General features: G+C 35.2%; 1 protein-coding gene across 3 annotated transcripts in view; it reads right to left on the bottom strand.

Annotated features, from left to right (window-relative positions):
- Positions 1-1,277: 1,277 nt before the first annotated feature.
- The window catches only part of PNKP (Polynucleotide kinase 3'-phosphatase), a 242,599-nt gene continuing 223,823 nt past the window's right edge, over positions 1,278-20,053 (bottom strand). For all 3 annotated transcript variants that reach the window (XM_090408408.1, XM_090408407.1, XM_090408409.1), the window contains one exon: positions 1,278-1,481. In XM_090408408.1, the coding sequence (XP_090264534.1) occupies positions 1,358-1,481 (124 nt within the window). In that variant the 3' untranslated portion in view covers positions 1,278-1,357. The remainder of the gene's footprint in view (positions 1,482-20,053) is intronic.

A 20,053-nucleotide genomic window follows, 5' to 3' on the forward strand; every position in this document is an offset into this window, starting at 1 on the left:
ATCATAAAGAATGTTATGTCCATCAACCCAATCCTGTATTCTATTCCTTATTAATCTCTCCAACACCTTGACAATATATCATTGTCAATTTCCCCATTTTGAAGTTTGTCAACATAACTGTACTACTTGAAACTGCTTCCCAATCAAGAAGTTTATATTCATGTTTGGTGTTGAATGCTATCGCTACACCTTCCTTTCCTTGATCATTATTGCCTGAATATAACATCCTATAATTATCATTCAGTAAGGTCTCACTTGTTTTTGTCTTCTTTGTTTCGGTCATGCCAATTATGTCCATGTGGTACTTTTCCAATTCTTATGAAGTTTGATTTCCTTTCCATTAATACTCCTTATATCGATGGTTCCTATTTTCAGTTCTTCTGACACTGGGGTTCTTCTTCTACTAGATATTGAGCTGGTGCTTATTCCAGGATAGTGAAGATAGCAAATAGTGAAGATAAGCTGGTGCTTATCTTCACTGTTTGCTTATTTCCTGACGAAAACAGTGGGGACCTTGTTTAACTGGGTGATGCCCCAGTCGGCATGAAATACCATCATGTTGTACCATCATATGCATTTATGGTTTAAGCCAACAGAGAGCACAATTTGGTTGGCAAAGTCCCAAATTGCCAATCTGTCCTCATTCGTTTAGTACCCAGTATTCTTACTGGGTACTAAACGAATACCTAAACGTGAAGGTGAGGATTGGACATTAGGCCAGAAGCCCCACTCTGTTCTCTGTATTCCTGAAAGGTGATGTGGAGGTCTCTTCCCAGTTATTTGGCTTTGACCGTTAAGCGACCCCAAGTACTAGTATGATGCAATATATTGTATCATTATTTCACATAACATTTATTTCAATAAATGTTATGTGAAAGTAGCAAAAAAAATTATTTATTTTTTTTAATAAAAAAACCTAAATAAAATATCTTGTACCACAGCACTGATGCAAATAATAAAGGATGGCAGATATGACCAGTAGTAAATTTATTGTTAAAAGTGACTCTTGTCATAAGAGTCACACTTTAGTAAGAGTGTATTTTATTGAATAATAAAATTTGAAGTAATTTTATTTTTTATTAAATAATAAACAAAATAATGAAATAATGTATTTTATTTTCACATATATGAAATTTGTTTTCGTATCTCTTTATGAAGAAAGAAAATAAATAAAATGGTAAGCCAAAGTGGATCAAAATGAATTTCTTCACTTTGGCTGGCGGGTAAGTTAATTAGCTTAAGAGATACCATAAGAAGTTCACAATACAGCAAACACATATTTCTTTACATGTGCAATTTATTGAGTTTTAATATGCTCACTGTGAAATACATTCATATTTACAATTTAAAACCAAATTCACTTTTCTAATAAAAACATTTTATAGAGCTTTTCATCTTCTCTAGTTGAGAAGTTAGGAATGAAATTAATTTTCACTATTTCTAGAAATCCTTCATTGAGCTCTGGTTCCTTGTATTTGGACCTGAAACAACCAATATTAAAGGTTTTAAAGGATGGAAAGTGAAAAATATCAATTATGAATAGATTTTTATTTTATAATAATATTGAAATGTCATAATTTCTCTAAAGTCATAATTTAGTATTTACTCGTATGTCTTTCTTTATAGACACAAGTGCAGTAAGGCAGAATTAATACTACTGATCTGGCAGTATTAATCCTATGCAACTGATTTTGATTTTCATACTAAGGCAAAGTGATATAAATCAAGAAGAATTAATAGCCTTATTCTTTAACAAGAATGCCTGTACATAATTTGATGGCACATCCTATTTGAGATATCAGTAGAACACTACCAGAGTATAGCAAATCTGTGCTAGAAATCTGTGGTAGTAGGCAAGAAAACAAACCAGTAATAGCATATCCATGAAAACAAATGATGCATATGCTGGAAAGTTGGGCAATGGCAAAAACGGCATGTGGAAGACCAGGGGAAATCACCAGATTATACTGTATATCTTCTGTTTATCAGTAAACATAAAAGACCTAAAACAATGATCTTCAGTCCTTGGCAGGTGTAAAATTACTAGAATATGCTAAGAATTTCATGTTTGGAATAAAAGAATCTTTAAAATCAGAAAATGGAGAGCATGATATCTTTCTCAAACTCAGAATTTCAATATTGTTATAACGCAACAGAAGATACACCTCTGGTAGTGAACACACTAATAACAGAATATGACATTATTTGTTTTCATGCTTGTTAGAATTGCACAGAACCAGATAAGGTCAACATTAAAAACCTTACCACTTCCGTATAGAAGTGACTAATATGTCTCACTGATCTGCTTAGAGGCATGTTAGTGATACGCCTCACTGATCAAGTGGCAATTTATAAAATCATTTGTCACATCTCCCTGATGCTGTTATTATCATTATTCTGAAATCACTTGAGAAAATTTGGAGAAAACTCAAAGATATTAACAATGGTAGCATCCTGTTGTATTTCATCAATACATAGACTAGTCATTACCAACATCATACTCCAACATAAAAACATGCAAAAATTCACATGGAGAGAACACATATACAAGAAATATTAAAAGTTTTCTGACTATATTATTATGAAGATTGATCACACTAGTTCAGGGTACAAGATTATATAGAGGATTTGAAATAGGAAGTGAATTTACTACTTAGTTTTAAGCAGGATAAAAATTAATATAATATTGAAGATAAAAATATGTACTAGTTTAAAAAGAATCAGTTCAAGCAGTTTTCAGAGGTGAGATGTAGACTCAAATATACAAATATTACTGGAAAAAACTGAAAGAATTTGAAAACCAAATCTTGGAGACTCAGTAGCAAAATCTAAAGAAAATATTGAATGTTTTAATAAGTGAGACATGTGGAAAGTCAGAATTTAATGGTTGATTCAAAATGTTGAAGAAACAGTCCTGGAAAAGAAGAAATCAAATTAAAAAGTCCCTGGCAAGTAAATCAATAGAATAACTCAAAGAATAGAGAAAAATGTAGAAAGTTAAGATCTGTGTAAAAGTAGTTAAACAGAAGTCATTATTATTATTATTATTCAGGCCTCCATGGAGTCAAAAGACTCATTGTGAGAGTTCCTTTCTAAGAAAAACAAGTCTATCTAGACTCATCAAGGTCCCTCCTAGGAAACACCAAGTCTATCATACCACTCCTTAAACGCACTGACCGTTCCCACTCACACCACTCTATCAGGCAATGCATTCCATGGTTCAACCACCCTCCATGCAAAGAAACCACTCCTCACCCTCTTTCTCACAGTTTCCTTTTGTAACTTTCAGGGATGGCCCCTTTTCATGACTCCTTCCTGCTGTTCAACCAATCGAAAGAACTCCTCAGTGTCAACCCTGTAACCACCTCTTTTAAACCAACAGTTTAAAAGTCTCAATCATATCACCTCTCCTTCTTCTATCCACCAAACTCTGCAGCCCACACTCCCTCAGCTGATCCTCATAACTAACATTGTACAGTCCTGACACCATCTTTGTTATCCACCTTTGTACCCTTTCCACAGCTAAATTATCCCCTTCAAATCCTGGGGACTAGATCTGAGAACAATAGTCTAAGTGTGGTCTGATCAGAGTCTTATACAATGGAATGATAACCATTTTATCTCTGCAGGTCAGTGTCCTTCTCATTATTGCAGCAATCCTCTGTGTTACCTTCACTACCTTTGCAATATGTCCACTAAATTTCAGGTTTCTATCAATCATTAACTGGAGATCTCTTGTCTCCCCTACTTCCTCCAGTTTAACTCCTCCCACAGAGTATGCAGCATCCCATTGATGTGTCCCCTCAAGACCTTACATTTTGCAGCATTAAACTGACACCCCCATTCATTTGTCCATCTATCTAGTTTATTCAAATCCTCTTGCAGGGCTACCACATCTGCACTATTATTAATAACCCTTCCCAGCTTCACATCATCCACAAACAACTGAATATCCCCTTACAATCCACAGACAATGTCATTGATATAAAGGTTAAACAATATAGGTCTCAGTACTGAGCCCTGTGGAACTCCACTTGTAACCTTCTGTCACCATACACAACTCTCTGATACCTATCAGACAGCCAATCCTGAATCCAGCTGACCAATCTGACATCCAGACCCATGTGCTGCAACTTGAATATCAGCTTATCATGTGGCACCCTGTCAAATGCCTTTGCTAAGTCTAGGAAAATGGCAGTATATGCCTTTCCCTCATCTAATGCTCTTGTAACTTTATCATAAAAGGCTAGCATATTGCTAAAACAAGAGCATCCCCTTCACAAATCCATGTCTACTCTCACAGATAACATTACCCTCATCTGCCCAATGCTGTATACAGTCCCTCACTACTTTCTCCAAGATCTTACTAACTACTGATGACATACAAACTGGCTTATAATTAGACACTTCCAGTCTGCTACCACCTTTATGCAATGGCACTATCTTACCTTCTTTCCATTCCATGGGCACCTTTCCTGCAGCCAGACTTTCATTGAAAAGCCAGGTCAAAGACATTGCCATTTCCTTAGCACATTCTCTCAAAACTTGTGGTGAAATACCATTCAGTCCCACAGCTTTACTAACATCCAGAGTACTCAGTATGTGGAACACACTCTCCTCCTGCTAAAGTGTTCATTGAACAATTCCACTATATCCTCTGCATCAGTCACTCTATTCCCATTTTTATCCCACAATGTCATTCTTCCACAGTCATTTCTCCTCCTACTGGCCACATAGCTAAAGAATTCCCTACGATTTTCCTTGGATCTAAGGGCTAATCTTTTCTCATATTCCAGTTTTGCCTTCCTTACCATACTAGTCACTCTCCTGGCCGTGTCTTATATTCTTCATGCATCCTCTCTTCACCTGTCTCCTTTTATATATCTTCCATAGCCTCTTTTTCGCATACAGTCCCTATTTAATATTGCTTGTCATCCACTTTACTCCAAATTGTGTCCTCTTCTTCACTCGTGAAATACAGCTTACCATTGCTGCTAACAAATATTCCTTCACAATTTCCCAAGCACTAATGATATCCCGGCATTACAATTCCTCCCTCCACGAAACTTCCTCAAGTTGATGTCTAAGACTATTATAATCACCTGCTTTATAATTCCACATAAATTCCCATCTCTTTGATACTCCTGCATGTCTATTTATTTTCCAAGTCAAAACCATATGGTCACTCTCTCCAACTGATGGGAGAGATGTCATCTCAGTTATTATCAACTCTTCTGATGCTATAACCAAATCCAAAACTCTTGAACCTCTTATTCCCTCTGTTACATGTTGCCTAAGATATTTGTCCCTCAAGAATTCAAGAAATTCCATTCCCTTATTGCTGAATGCATCTTCCTCTCTCCAATTTATACTGCTGTAGTTAAAATCTCTCATAACAATCATTCTTCTTGCACTTGACATGCTGAACTGTCTCAACATCTCCTGGTCCTCACCCTCTGTGCTCCTTGGTTTGTAGCAACACCCCACTAAATATCTTGTCTTGCCCACCTCCACCTCACACCATATGCTTTCAAAATCATTAGTGTCACAGCCTTCCAAAGCCTCCACTCTAAAAGACTTGGATAAGAATCTAGAATAAAAATAACAGGAAATGAAAAAATTTTATGAAGGCTACTGAAAAAACTAAAGCCAGAGTTTGTTGCTTTTTGTGAATAAGTTGTGGCCTCAGATTGCAGGCCTTAATAAATCTTGGCTCTCAGAGGCAGATTACACAATTGGAACTGAATGTAAAGGGTAGAATATTTTTAGGAAGGACAGACAAGAAAAGAAGAGTAAGAGAAGAGTGTGCTGCTAATTGATATAAGATGATTTTAATTCAGGGAGCAAGCTATGATTGCAATTTATTATTATTAAGAGACACATATTTAACACTCTCCTTTGCTCTCTCTTCACTGTATAAACATAGTGCTGGATTAAGGGGCAGGCTGACCAGGCACTAAATGTAAGTGGGAGCCAAAACTAGGGCCTTAGAGCCTGCGTTCCTTCCAAAAATAATGAAAATAATGATTCGCAAATTTCAAACTCAAAAATGACAGTTTACTTCCAGAAAACATGAATTTTCTGTTAGAAACTTTACAATTTTTAAAAGCAAGCAATTTGCAGAATATAGTTCCAAATATATGGGTCACATTGAGAATTTTGCTGACAATTCCTATAATGGTAGCAACAGCTGAAAGAAGTTTTAGCAAATTAAAACTTATCAAAATATATTTGTGATCGACAATGGGGAATGAGAGACTAAATTCTTCAGCCTTGTTATCTAATGAAAATGTTGTTGCTCTGAAAATAGACATTAGCGAAAGAATGAAACTTTCACAGATTTAAAATCAAGAAAAAAATATATCCAAATTATAATTGATTAAATTAAAATTACAGTGCAAAATCATTTTTATTTGTTTCTATGTAGTATATCAAATTATTAATAATTTGAAAAAATACTTATGCTTACAATTAGAAAGTACTTAAGTACATAAAAAAAAAACTTTGGGGCATCAGACATGGAGTCCACCCAGGCGTAAAATTATCTTGGTCCGTCACTGTATAAACATCAGCACATAAACTAGGAAACCAGACCTGCACACAATAGTCTAAATCAGGTCATATCAAGGACTTGTAAGAATTCTTTGTTTCTTTGTTTTGGGTTTAATGGCACAAGGAAAGCTATGATCATGCTGTACCAGTACAAAAGGTAATAAATGAGTGGCATATTCAAGTATAAAAATCAGCACAGGTAGTCCAGACTTACAATAAGGGTTGTGTTTTGCAAACTTTAGACAACTCAAATTTAACATCAAATTAATATCTCATTAATCATACCCTACTGCTTATGTGTTTAAAGTATATTTATGTGGAAGTGCATTAACAAGTTTTAAAAGTTTTTTCTGTTAGTTTCATTCAAGGAATTCACACATATTAGATTCCAATATGTAATTATTATTATTATGTGACACCTCCAGGGTGTCCAAGAACTCATCAAGGGAGGACACCTGCTCTGCAACTGTCTCCACCACTCACAATACACCAATGCCATCTACTGCCCACCACCACTACCACTAGTATTTCCACAGACAATCACAAACATCCATGCCCACAGTGGGATTCAAATCTGCAGCCTTTTGGCTGGAGAGTGGATATGATAACCACTCGGCCAACCAGGCCTGCCGGACGGTTGGTCGAGTTGTTAGCGGTTAAGGTATAGTAAATATTATTATACAGGTACCTCTCCTCAAACTCAATCATTGATAAAGCATCAACAACCACCTCTGACTACCCATTCCACCCATCATACTTCACCCTCCAAACAAAAAACTTAGTCCTAACACCCTTGCTAACCACACTCTTACACAACTTCCACTGGTGATCCCTTGTTCTCTCCCTTCGTGACATGTACTGAAAAAAGAAACAATACACAAGCATAATACTCATATATATTTCGCTCCAAACATCTTTAATGGCTTACCTCTCTTAATATGAAATGAGACCAATATGAACACATACAGAAAGTTGATTAGAGAGTACTTAACTTTTTATAAGAATAATCAATTAATTATTGTTTTTATTTGGCATGTACACATGTATGTATATCTTTTATCCTCTATATATTGTTCTTGCAGGATGGAAGGGGTGGTGAAGCGCAATACACTTCTTGTGGTCCATCCTGTTCTAAAAGTACAAACAAGGCATGCTGTTAGAACTGCTTGTCCAGAGGTGTTAGGTAGCAGCCTGGACTTACAAAGCTACATGCTAGTAACCTGCCTTGGGGAAATTCAACATATTTTCAAGTCTCATCCAAAGAAAAGCTGGACAGAATATCAGGGAAAAGACCACAATTCAGGAAAAAGTAAACGAAATTGGAAAAAGGAACACATAATGACGATTGCAACATGGAATGTGAGAAGCATCACATACAAAGAAGAGGAACTTGATAAACAACTAAACCAAGCTAACATGAAGATGTGTATAGTAACAGAAACAAAGAAAATACAAAAGAAACCAACAACTATATACAAATCAATAGTGGGGTAAAAAAAGAAGAAAGAGCAAAAGCAGGTATGATGATTATGGTATATAAATCTCTAAAGAACAATACTGTATATTATAACTATTTGAATGAAGGACTAATAGAAATTAGACTCAAGACATTAAGAGGCCACATAACATAATTGGTGCATAAGCACCAGAAGAGGGAAAAAAAGAAGACAGTAATATATTTTTAAAGAATTACAGAATGTCATAGATAAAACAAACAAAACTGGCTATTTACTACTAACAGAGATTTAAATGCCAGAATAGGAAACAAAAAATAAAAACAAACAAACATAGGTAAATTTGGAGAAGAGACGTAATCAAAACGGTCATAGAATGTGGGATTTTGTCATTTATAATAATATGAGAATAATGATTTCAGTGCTTAAACACGAGAAATACATAAATATACTTGGTCAGTCAGAGGATGCAAATCAGTAAATTATTGCAAATTTTAAATTAGCAAAGTTAATTTTAGACATAAGAGCATATTGAGGCTTTGAATTAAACTCTGATCATTATATGGTATCAGCAAAAATGCAATTTTTACTCTAAAATTATTAATAGAAAAGAGAAGAAAATTTCAAAAAGAAACAACATGGCCTTTATTGATTATGAAAAAGCCATTGGCAAAATAAGTAGACAAAAATTTTTTAAAATGGGACACATAGCTAGAATTGTGAAGACAACACAAAGGCTTCTGGGAATGATGCGGAGGACACTGACTTGCAGAAGCAGGGAGATTCTTGTTCCATTGTATAAGGCTTTGATTAGGCCATACATGGACTATTGTGCCCAGATTTGATTACCTAGTTTTCAGAACTAACCAAAGGTAGTTTCTAACCTCTGGAATATCAAGTATGAGGAAAGATTGAAAAGACGCAACTTGCAGAGTCTGGTGGACAGGAGGAAGAGGGGGAGATATGATAGAAACCTACAAGTTGGTAAGGGGTTGTTACAGGATCAATGCTGGAGAGGGTCTACAGAAAATAGTGGGAGATCAGGGGAGAACCAGAGGTCACCCCTGGAAATTGTATAAAGAGGGTGTGAGTAGGGGAGTGAGAAGCAGGTTTTTTTTCATGCAGAGTTGTGAATGATTGGAATGCCTTGCCTGAGAGTGTGGTGTCTACAGAGAATTTAAGTGTGTTTAAAGCATGGTATGATGAGTTGTGTGTATGATAAAAGGACCTCCTAGATGAGTCTTTGACTCCATGGGGTCTTGAATAATAATAATTATAAAATATTAACCGATTTAAATATACCAAACCAACTTTTATGATCCGTTCAAGAAATATATATAGGAAATAAAACAGTAGTTAAATTAGAACACATCTCAGAATGGAAAGATATATCAAGAGGAGTATGACAAGGATGTATCCTCTCACTTCTGCTTTTCAATATATATATAAATAAAATTATAATAATCTGGAAACAGTATAACCCATTTGGTATACAAATAACCCCAAAAATGAAGATAGATACACTACTAAATGAGAATAAACTATTATTTGGATATTGGTCAAGTATAGGTGAATAACTATTTTAATTATTATAATTAAAATAGTTAATAGTCTTGCCGGCTTATGCTGTTGGCTTCATCAGGGTACAATCAGGAAACTAGTTGGTAATTAAAATAGTTATTCACCTACACTTGATCAATATCTAAATAATAGTTTATTCTCATTTATCCTTGTGGTCAAGAATCAACAATTTTGAATAAGATACACTATTATTTGCAGATGGATCAAATAGTATTAGCTACATCAGAAGATCATTTACAAAAATCATTAAAATCTAATTTAAAGTATTCATATTTGGTCATGAAGTGTTAAAATAATAGAGTCCGCAAATTTTTTCACAGAGAAGACAGTTCAGACAGAACTGTCTCAAATTGTTACAACACTAACTTATTATTGTTTAGGTGACCATAGGTTTTTTTAATTACATATGTTCATATAATAACGCCTACCAGTTTCGTTAGCAACTGTGTAGCTTTCTCAAGGCTTGAATGGTAAACACAAAAAAATGATAAATGCACAAAGTATAAAGAATACAAAACCGTTAGTAACTATAAGGTAGCTAAGTTGATACGTTCGCGTGACAATGTCAGCATGTATTGCGAATCTTTAGTCCGTGTCCTGAACACGCGTTGCATGAGCACGCATTATATGATTGTTGGCGTACTGTAGTTCCGTCAAACTGAGTGAATTGATTAAATTTTTCCAAGTCTCATTCAATATGGCACCTTGATTTCTGTTTAGGTTGCTGCCTGTTCATAGGACTACTGTTGCTTCTTTGAGTAATCGGTGTCTAAAATCATAGTCTATGTAGGGCACAGAACTATTTTCCCAGTCTATAGAATGGTTAGAAGTTGAAAGGTGATGTGCTAAACCAGAGATGATCGTCCTGTTATGATTGATATCTCCAACATGTTCTTTCTGTCTGATTTCGAGGCTTCTTGAAGTTTATCCAATGTAGGAGAGGGCCACATGTACATGGAATATTATACACACCTGGATACTTGTAATATGGAACACTATCCTTAGGAGATCTTAACACCTGTCTAATGCTAGTAGTTGGTTTAAATACAACTCTGATGTTATGAGCTTTTAACAATCTCGCTATATTGGTGAAAACCGAACCCATAAAGGGGATGTCGATCGTTGAAACCTGCTGGGAGACTGTTTCTTGTTGTCAGTGGTTATCTTTATACAGGAATTTGTTGATAATGTTTAGAGGATATCCATTTTGAGTTAGTGTTGTAACAATTTGAGACAGTTCTGTCTGAACCTCGTCTTCTCTGTGAAAAAATTTGCGGACTCTATTTCCCAACATGTGGATGATGCTATGTTTCTGTGACCTATGATGGTTTGAAGAATAATGTAGATATCGTCCAGTACCTGTAGGCTTTTTGTAAATGGACAGTTTGAAATTGTTATCTTGTCTCTTTACCAGTACATCTAAGAAGTGCAGTTGTTTATTTACTTGGAAAAATTTAATCAATTCACTCAGTTTGACGGAACTACAGTACGCCAACAATCATATAACGCGTGCTCATGCAACAAGTTTTCAAGACAGACTAAAGATTTGCAATACATGCTGAAATCGTCACGCGAACATATCAACTTAGCTACCTTATAGTTACTAATGGTTTTGTATTCTTTATACTTTGTGCATGTATAATTTTTTTGTGTTTACCATTCAAGCCTTGAGAAAGCTAGACAGTCGCTAGCGAAACTGGTAAGCGTTATTATATGAACATATATAGTAATTAAAAAACCTATGGTCACATAAACGATAATGAGTCTTATATTTTAACACTTCATGACCAAATATGAATACTTTAAACAGTCAAATGGAGTGGTTTTTTTCTGGTGTAATGCACCGGAAAGGCGTTCCGGCACCTATTTTTTTTACAGTTTTTTTTCAAATTTTCAAAAGTAATTTTTGAAATAACGTTCGCGCGTATATAACACATGCGCATGCATGTTAACACGCAGTCACAAACGTAGATGCTAATGGCATGCGTGTTAACACGCATGCCATTAGCATCTACGTTTGTGGCTGTATGGACGTGTGATTGACAACATGTGAAAGATTTTCGGTAAAAGACATCTAAAAAATATCTTTATTGAACTAATGTAAATTTAACGTCATTATTTTCATATCATTTTTAGCATTTTTTTTTTTTTTTTTTTTACTTTTTAGTGTAAAAGTCTGACCCCAAGTTTGAAAATGAAAAAGATTTCCAATTACTTCTCAACCGCTGGTCCCATTAATAAAAAGTCCAGAATAATAACAGACACGACGTCAAAAAATATGTAAATAATGGTGACTTGATGTTTATGAATCATCTCAAGCTAATCTTGAGGAGCAAGGCCAAACTGATGGACATTAGATCAAAAATATGATTTTTGCTCGAAAAATGAATGGATGTATATTTGCAAAAAGAAACTTGGCTGTACACCATGCAGAAAAGTTAGAACTCTTGGAATTGAAACAAAGATGGGAATGAAAATTTCCAAAGAATGGGCCAACACTGAGATTACATATTCTGGCAAAGATAGGAAGCTACAGATCAGCTCACTTCGAAAAAAAAATGTTCGATCATAGAGAATCTGCTGCACACAAAGCAGCATTAAAAATTGTTACTGAAGCCGAAAAAAAGACCCTTGAAAATGTTTTTTTAAAATCATTATCTCATGAAAAAGAAATAACCGCAAAAGGTTTTTGAACTGCATATAAAGTAGCAAAGAAAACCAATCATTCCATAATTTACGAATCGCTGGTAGTTTTGTACATTCTATAGAAATACGTAAGTAGGTATATTATTTAGACATTACTTTTGCTTACTGACTTCAATTTTAATTATTTTGTCACAACCCTAGTAACCACAATGGCAGCTTCAGATTCTAAATAGAAATGCAGACAATATTCAGTAGAATATTTGAAACTTGGGTTTATTGCTTCATTAAGAAACAAAACGAGGCTTATGTGTCTTCTTTGTGAAAAAACGTTTAGTAACGATGCAATGAAACCAGCAAAAATGAAAGATCATCTTCAAAGACTCCATTCTGATAAGAAAGATAAAGAAATAACTGCAAAAGAAATAACCATATCTCTTCCTGGAGTTTATCATATAGATGACATCTTGACTTTTTTAAAGAACTCAAAGAGAAATACACACATCGACCAACTATAAAATCATTTATGAAAGTACCTGCCGAAGCTGACAATAAACAAGGATTAACAGCCTCCTGCAATATTTTTTTTAATATAGCAAAAAAAAAAAAAAAAGGAAAACCATATACAATTGCAGAGGAAATTGTTATACCCACAATCAAAGAAGTAATTGAAACTATAATGAAAAAAAGATTCTGGTCCTGTTTTAAAATGCTTACCATTGAGTGCGAATACCGTGAAAAGACGTATTGGTGAAATGGCTGAAGATGTAGGAAAAAACTGCAGTATCGGAACTGCTTTAGCCAACTTTTATCAGGCCAAATAGTAAAGATGTCATCTATATATCTTACCCAAAAGGATGGTTGAGGGAAAATAGATGTGAAGAGAACATTTAGAAAAAGTCCTCTTCACATCTATTTTCCCTCAACCATCCTTTTGGGTAAGATATATAGATGACATCTTTACTATTTGGCCACACAGCAAAAACTCTTTACCTTATTTTTTAAACAGTATCAATTCCTTGCATCATCGTATAAAGTTTACTATGGAAATAGAAGAAAACAACCAGTTATCTTTTTTAGACATTCTCCTCATCCGGTCACCTTCAAATACTCTTACAACTGCAGTATACAAGAAACCAACGTTCACAGGTCGTTATATTCTTAAAGAATCAGCCCATCATCCATGTCAAAAAACAGGAATTATAAAATGCCTCATCAGAAGAGCCAAAACTAATTGTTATACTTTTGATTATCTACAGAAAGAACTTTTTACTATCCAACAACACATGAAACTCAATGGCTTTTCTGAAAAACGTACTCAACATCTTCTGAATTCCTATAATCCTCCATAAAACAACAAAGTTTCAATACGTCAAGTGCCTATTCCTTATATCTCCGGTATTTCAGAACCTATCGCAAGAATTTTAAAGAAATATGATTTAATAGATACGTATTCACCTATTAACATATTGTCTTGTCATTTTCCTTCTCCTAAAGACGAACGCTCAACTTTATCTCTTCCTGGAGTTTATCAAATTCCTTGCAACTGTGATCTCTCCTATTTTGGACAGACTGGATGTTCTCTTGAAAAAAGAATCCAAGAACATCAATCCTCCATTCTTCACAACAAACCTGAAAAGTCTGGATTGGCTCAACACGGGATTGAAACTGACCACAGCATCTTTTGGTCCAGGACTCGCCTCTTGCATAGATCACGTTATAGGTTTGAACGTTTGTTCAAGGAAATCGTGGAGGCCTTGCTCCATTGTCCCAACCCGAATCGTAATGACTGTATATCTATATCAAAAATCTGGTAAAGTCTAATCAAGATTACTCATTAATTTTTTTTTTTTCCAATCATGTCTCTTTCAAAATATTCCGTTTCATACTTAGTGATATAACATCACGCGATGTGTTCTATTTTTAATGATCTATTGTTAGTATTCTAGCTTGTATTTTTTAAAACTGTTCTTGTAATACCACTGAGGATGGTCTGCTATTTCCAGACCAAAATATTTGGTTAATTAAATATCTTTCTTGTGTTTACATGCATATATCATTCAGTCTTATGTCACAAGTATCCTTAAAACAACGAAGATAAATTATATTTAATTCATTTATGCAACTCAGTGCCAACAAAAGCTGCTTTATATTGAATTTAAATTAAGATTTGAATATCGTTTTCTTTAATAAAAAGCTTAACAAGATGTGCATTCCGGCACCTTTTTTTCTAGAAAAAAAAGCACTGGTCAAATGAAACAAAGTACGGTGCCTAGAAAAAGAGAAATGCAGAAAGGCCAAGTTATTGAATCAACCTCACATTCCTCAAAAGGTGTAGGGAATTTTCAATAATCCCCAAGTTCTTATTAATCAAAGAACATATTCAATCTATACAAGCCAAAAGAATTTACCACAAAACTTCATTGACACTAATTCGAGAAAGGATCCAACACATAAGGTAAGAATTGAATGTTAGTGATGTTAATTGCCAGAATTACTTTGATGACATTTCTAATAGTGTAGACTACACTACCTGGAACAACATAGACCATATGATACAACATAGCTACAAGAAAACTTTCAAGTTAAAAAAAGGTTAACCAAATTAAAAAATTTGAAGAACTCTATAAGAAAAAATACCATACACACAACAGCCTCCCAGAGGATAAAGTGATTTTCAACATGTCGGATTACTGCCTTTCAAAACATGAATCCGATATCGTAAAGAAAGGTTTCAACTTTTCAATCACTCCCAATCGCATTCCCAAAAATGGACTTTATTTGTGGAATTGAAAAAGGTCTTCACCCTCTCCCAGAGGCTATAGCTAACAATATTAGATTTCAAAGCTCAATCATCCTAGCCACAGCTAAACAACCCAAGCTTAACACCACTCCTTATGACAGGAAAGCGATTCGTAACTTGATAAGGAGTCCGAGTTAAGAATGACTGTGGAGTTCCCCTTATCATCTTTAGTGATAAGGGGAACTCCACAGTCATTCTTAACTCAAAGGACTATTTCAAGAAGATAAACAATTTATTATCAGACAGTTTCACGTATAAAATTCTCAACAAAGATCCTACCATGACGAATCATAATGAGACAAACCGTCTGATCCGCAACATGAGTACTTGGCCTGAGGAATTGAAAAGAAAAAATTAAATCTTTACAATCCTTACTCCTAGACTTTATGGTGCACCTAAAGTATATAAAGAAGTCCCACTTCGTCCGATTGTGATGGCAGGTCCTCCCCAACATACCTTTTAGCTAAACATCTTACAAACTTACTAAAAGGAAAAATCAGACAAACAGAATCCTATATTAAAAATTCTCAACAATTTGTTGAAAAACTGAAGAATGTGAAACCAACAAAAACAGACATAATGGACAGTTTGGATGTAATATCCTTATTTACAAATGTACCAATAGAAGAAGTCATTAACATTATCAAAGATCTCTTTCCTGTAGATATTACACAGATGTTCAAGAACTGCCTAAAATCAAATATCTTTAAGGTAAACAACGTGTACCAACAATTAGAAGGCCTAGCCATGGGCAATCCTCTGTCACCACCATATGCAGACCTTTCCATGGAGAAATTTGAAAATGAAATCTTCACCAATATTACTCCTAAACCATCAATACATGGAGATATGTAGATGATATCTTCATCATATAGCAAGATAGCATAGAAAACCTACATATGTTTGTTGATAGAATCAACTCACTCCACAACAAAATCAAATTTACCCTAGAGGTGGAAAATAACAAACAACTGCACTTCTTAGACGTACTGGTAAAGTGACAAGATAACAATTTCAAACTATCCATTTACAAAAATCCTACAGATACTGGATGATATCTACATTATTCTTCAAACTATCATAGGTCACATAAACATAGCATCATCCACATGTTGGGAAATAGAGTCCGCAAATTTGTCTCAGACGAAGATGAGGTTCAGACAGAACTGTCTCAAATTGTTACAACACTATCTCAAAATGGATATCCTGTAAACATTATCAACAAATTCCTGTATAAAGATAACCACCAACAACAAGAAACAGTCTCCCAGCAGGTTTCAACGATCATCATCATCCCCTTTATGGGTTCGGTTTCCACCAATATAGCAAGATTGCTAAAAGCTCATAATATTAGAGTTGTATTTAAACCAACTACTAGCATTAGACAGTTATTAAGATCTCCTACGGACAGTGTTCCATTTTACAAGTATCCAGGTGTGTATAATATTCCATGTACGTGTGGCCTCTCCTACATTGGATAAACTTCAAGAAGCCTCGAAATCAGACAGAAAGAACATGTTAGAGATGTTAATCATAACAGGATGATCATCTCTGGTTTAGTGCATCACCTTTCAACTTCTAACCATTCTATAGACTGGGAAAATAGTTCTATGCCCTACATAGACGATGATTTTAGACACTGATTATTCAAAAAAGCAACAGTAGTCCTACGAACAGGCAGCAAACTAAACAGAAATCAAGGTGCCATATTGAATGAGACTTGGAAAAATTTAATCAATTCACTCAGTTTGATGGAACTACAGTACGCCAACAATCATATAACGCGTGCTCATGCAACGCATGTTCAGGACACGGACTAAAGATTCGCAATACATGCTGACAATGTCACGTGAATGTATCAACTTAGCTACCTTATAGTTACTAATGGTTTTGTATTCTTTATACTTTGTGCATTTATCATTTTTTTGTGTTTACCATTCAAGCCTTGAGAAAGCTACACAGTTGCTAGCGAAACTGGTAGGCGTTATTATATGAACATATGTAGTAATTAAAAAACCTGTGTTCACATAAACAATAATGTCTCATATTATTATTATTATCATCATTATTATTCAGGCCTCCATGGAGTCAAAAGATTCATCGTGGGAGGTCCTTCCTAAGAAACACAAAGTATATCAAGACTCATCGAGGGGAGGACCCCCCCCCCCCCCAAGAAACACTAAGTCTATCATACCACTCCTTAAACTCATCGACTGTTCTCGCTCTCACCACTCCATCAGGCAATGCATTCCATGGTTCAACCACCCTCTATGCAAAGAAACCACTCCTCACCTTCTTTCTCACAGTTTCCTTTTGTGACTTCCAGGGATAACCTGTTGTCATCACTCCTTCCCGCTGTTCAACCAAACGAAAGAACTCCCCAGTGTCAACCCTGTAACCACCTCTCAACAGTTTAAAAGTCTGAATCATATCACCTCTGCTTCTTCTAGCCACCAAACTCTGCAGTTCACATTCCCTCAGCCGATCCTCATAACTATCATTGTACAGTCCTGAAATCATCTTTGTTATCTGCCTTTGTACCCTTTCCACAGTTAATTTATCCCCTTCAAATCCTGGGTACCAAATCTAAGAACAATAGTCCAAATGTGGTCTGATCAGGGTCTTATAAAATGGAATGATAACTGTTTTATCTCTGCAGGTCAGTGTCCCTCTCATTATTGCAGCAATCCTCTGTGTTACCTTTGCAATATGTCCACTAAATTTTAGGTTTCTATCAATCATCAACCCCAGATCTCTTGTCTCCCCTACTTCCTCCAGTATAACTCCTCCTATAGAGTATGCAGTATCCCATCGATGTTTCCCAAACCTCAAGACCTTACATTTTGCTGCATTAAACCGACACCTCCCCCATTCATTTGCCCATCTATCTAGCTTATTCAAATCCTCTTGCAGGGCTGACACACTGCACTATTACTAATAATCCTTCCCAGCTTTGCATCATCTGCAAACAACTGAATATCCCCTTGCAATCAACTGACAATGTCATTGATATAAAGGTTAAACACTATAGATCCCAGTACTGAGTCCTGTGGAGCCTCACTTGTAACCCTCTGCTTCCTTGAAACTGCTCCACCATACACAACTCTCTGATAACTATCAGAAAGCCAATCCTGAATCCAGTTGACCAATCTGACATCCAGACCCATGTGCTGCAACTTAAATATCAGCTTATCATGTGGCACCCTGTCAAATGCCTTCGCTAAGTCTAAGAAAATGGCAGTATATGCTTTTCCCCTCATCTAATGCTCTTGTAACTTTATCATAAAAGGCTAGCATATTGCTAAAACAAGAGCGCCCTTCACAAATCCATGTCGACTCTCACAGATAACATTACCCTCATCTGCTCAATGCTGTATACGGTCCCTCACTACTTTCTCCAAGATATTACTAACTACTAATGACACACAAACTGGTCTATAATTAGACACTTCCAGTCTGCTACCACCCTTATGCAATGGCATTATCTTACCTTCTTTCCATTCCATGGGTACCTTTCCAGCAGCCAGATTTTCATTGAAAAGCCAGGTCAAAGGCACTGTCAGTTCCCTAGCACATTTTCTCAAAACTCGTGGTGAAATACCATCCAGTCCCACAGCTTTACTGACATCCAGAGTACTCAGTATTTGAAACACACTCTCCTCCTGTACCTCTAAACCTTGAACCTGCCCTCTAGCATTAAAACTGACTCCTCCAGGATGAAATACTCCAATAAAGTGTTCATTGAACAATTCTACTATGTCTCCTGCATCACTCACTCTATTCCCATTTTTATCCCACAATATCATTCTTCCACATATTTTAATCATTAAAATCATTAAATTATATTTCAAAACAATATAACATGACAATATCTAAAGAAAAAACAAAATAAACTGACATTCAAAGAACACCCAATATAAAATAGTGATAGATAATAAAATATTAGAACAAGTAAATACTTTCAAATACTTGGGATGTCATTTATCATACAAAGAAGAAAAAAGACATAGACACTACAATATCAAACTTTGTAAAATTAAATGACGTAATAAAATAAATATATATAAGCCATCGCTAGTACAAAAGCACACTAGAATCAGACTATATAATGTCTTGTTAAAACCAACTTTACTATACGGAAGTGAAACATGGACCATAGAAAGGAAAGATGAAAAACAAATTCAAACAGCAGAAATGAAATTTCTCAGAAAAACAGCTGGTTATACCAAGTGGGACCATAAAACAAATGAAGAAATTTTTCAATCCCTGAATATAAAATCAATGAATTACTACATAAGACAGTATAAACAAAAATGGACAGAAAATTTAAATTGAATGGACATTAGCAGACTACCAAGAATATTATACAAATATAAAATAAGTGGAAAAAGAAGAATCGGAAGACAAGGAAGAGATGGAATGAGACCAGAACAGGCCACCTGGACTAAAATCCATGTTAGGAAGAAGAAGAGATTGTTCTTGCCAATATTTTACTATTTGTAAAATATAATCAATATTCTTGATTACATTTTGTAATCCAGATGAAGTTATGTTCTTGGTATAAATATTTTATTTAAGTATCATATTAAATAAATTTTGGGCTGCATAAGGGTCAAAGTTGTATAACTGAGAGGAGACCTCCACATAGATTTAAAGGAATGTGGAGAACTGACCAGGACTTCTGGCCTAATGTCCAATCCTCACCTTCTCGTGGTGCACCCTGTTAGGTATCTATCTGGATACTGTACGAGCAAGGATGGGCTGAGAATTTGGGGTTTAGCCGACCAAATTGTATTCTTATTGGCTTAAACCACAAATAAAATGATGGTACAACATGACAGTATTTCATGCCCGGTTAAACAAGGCCAGCATTGTTTTTGCCAAGGGAAAAACAACACCGGCAACTAGGGCAAACAGCAAAAAGTCAGCTAGTGGAACAAATACTGAAAGACATTCCAAGTCAACATCACTAGAGATCAAGATCGGTACTATCAACATAAGAAGCCTGAATATCAAAGAA

The sequence above is a fragment of the Typopeltis vanoorti genome, chromosome 18 (genome assembly GCF_054136105.1).
Source record: "Typopeltis vanoorti isolate ZY-2024b chromosome 18, IOZ_Tvanoo_1.0, whole genome shotgun sequence".
Lineage (NCBI taxonomy): Eukaryota > Metazoa > Arthropoda > Arachnida > Uropygi > Thelyphonidae > Typopeltis > Typopeltis vanoorti.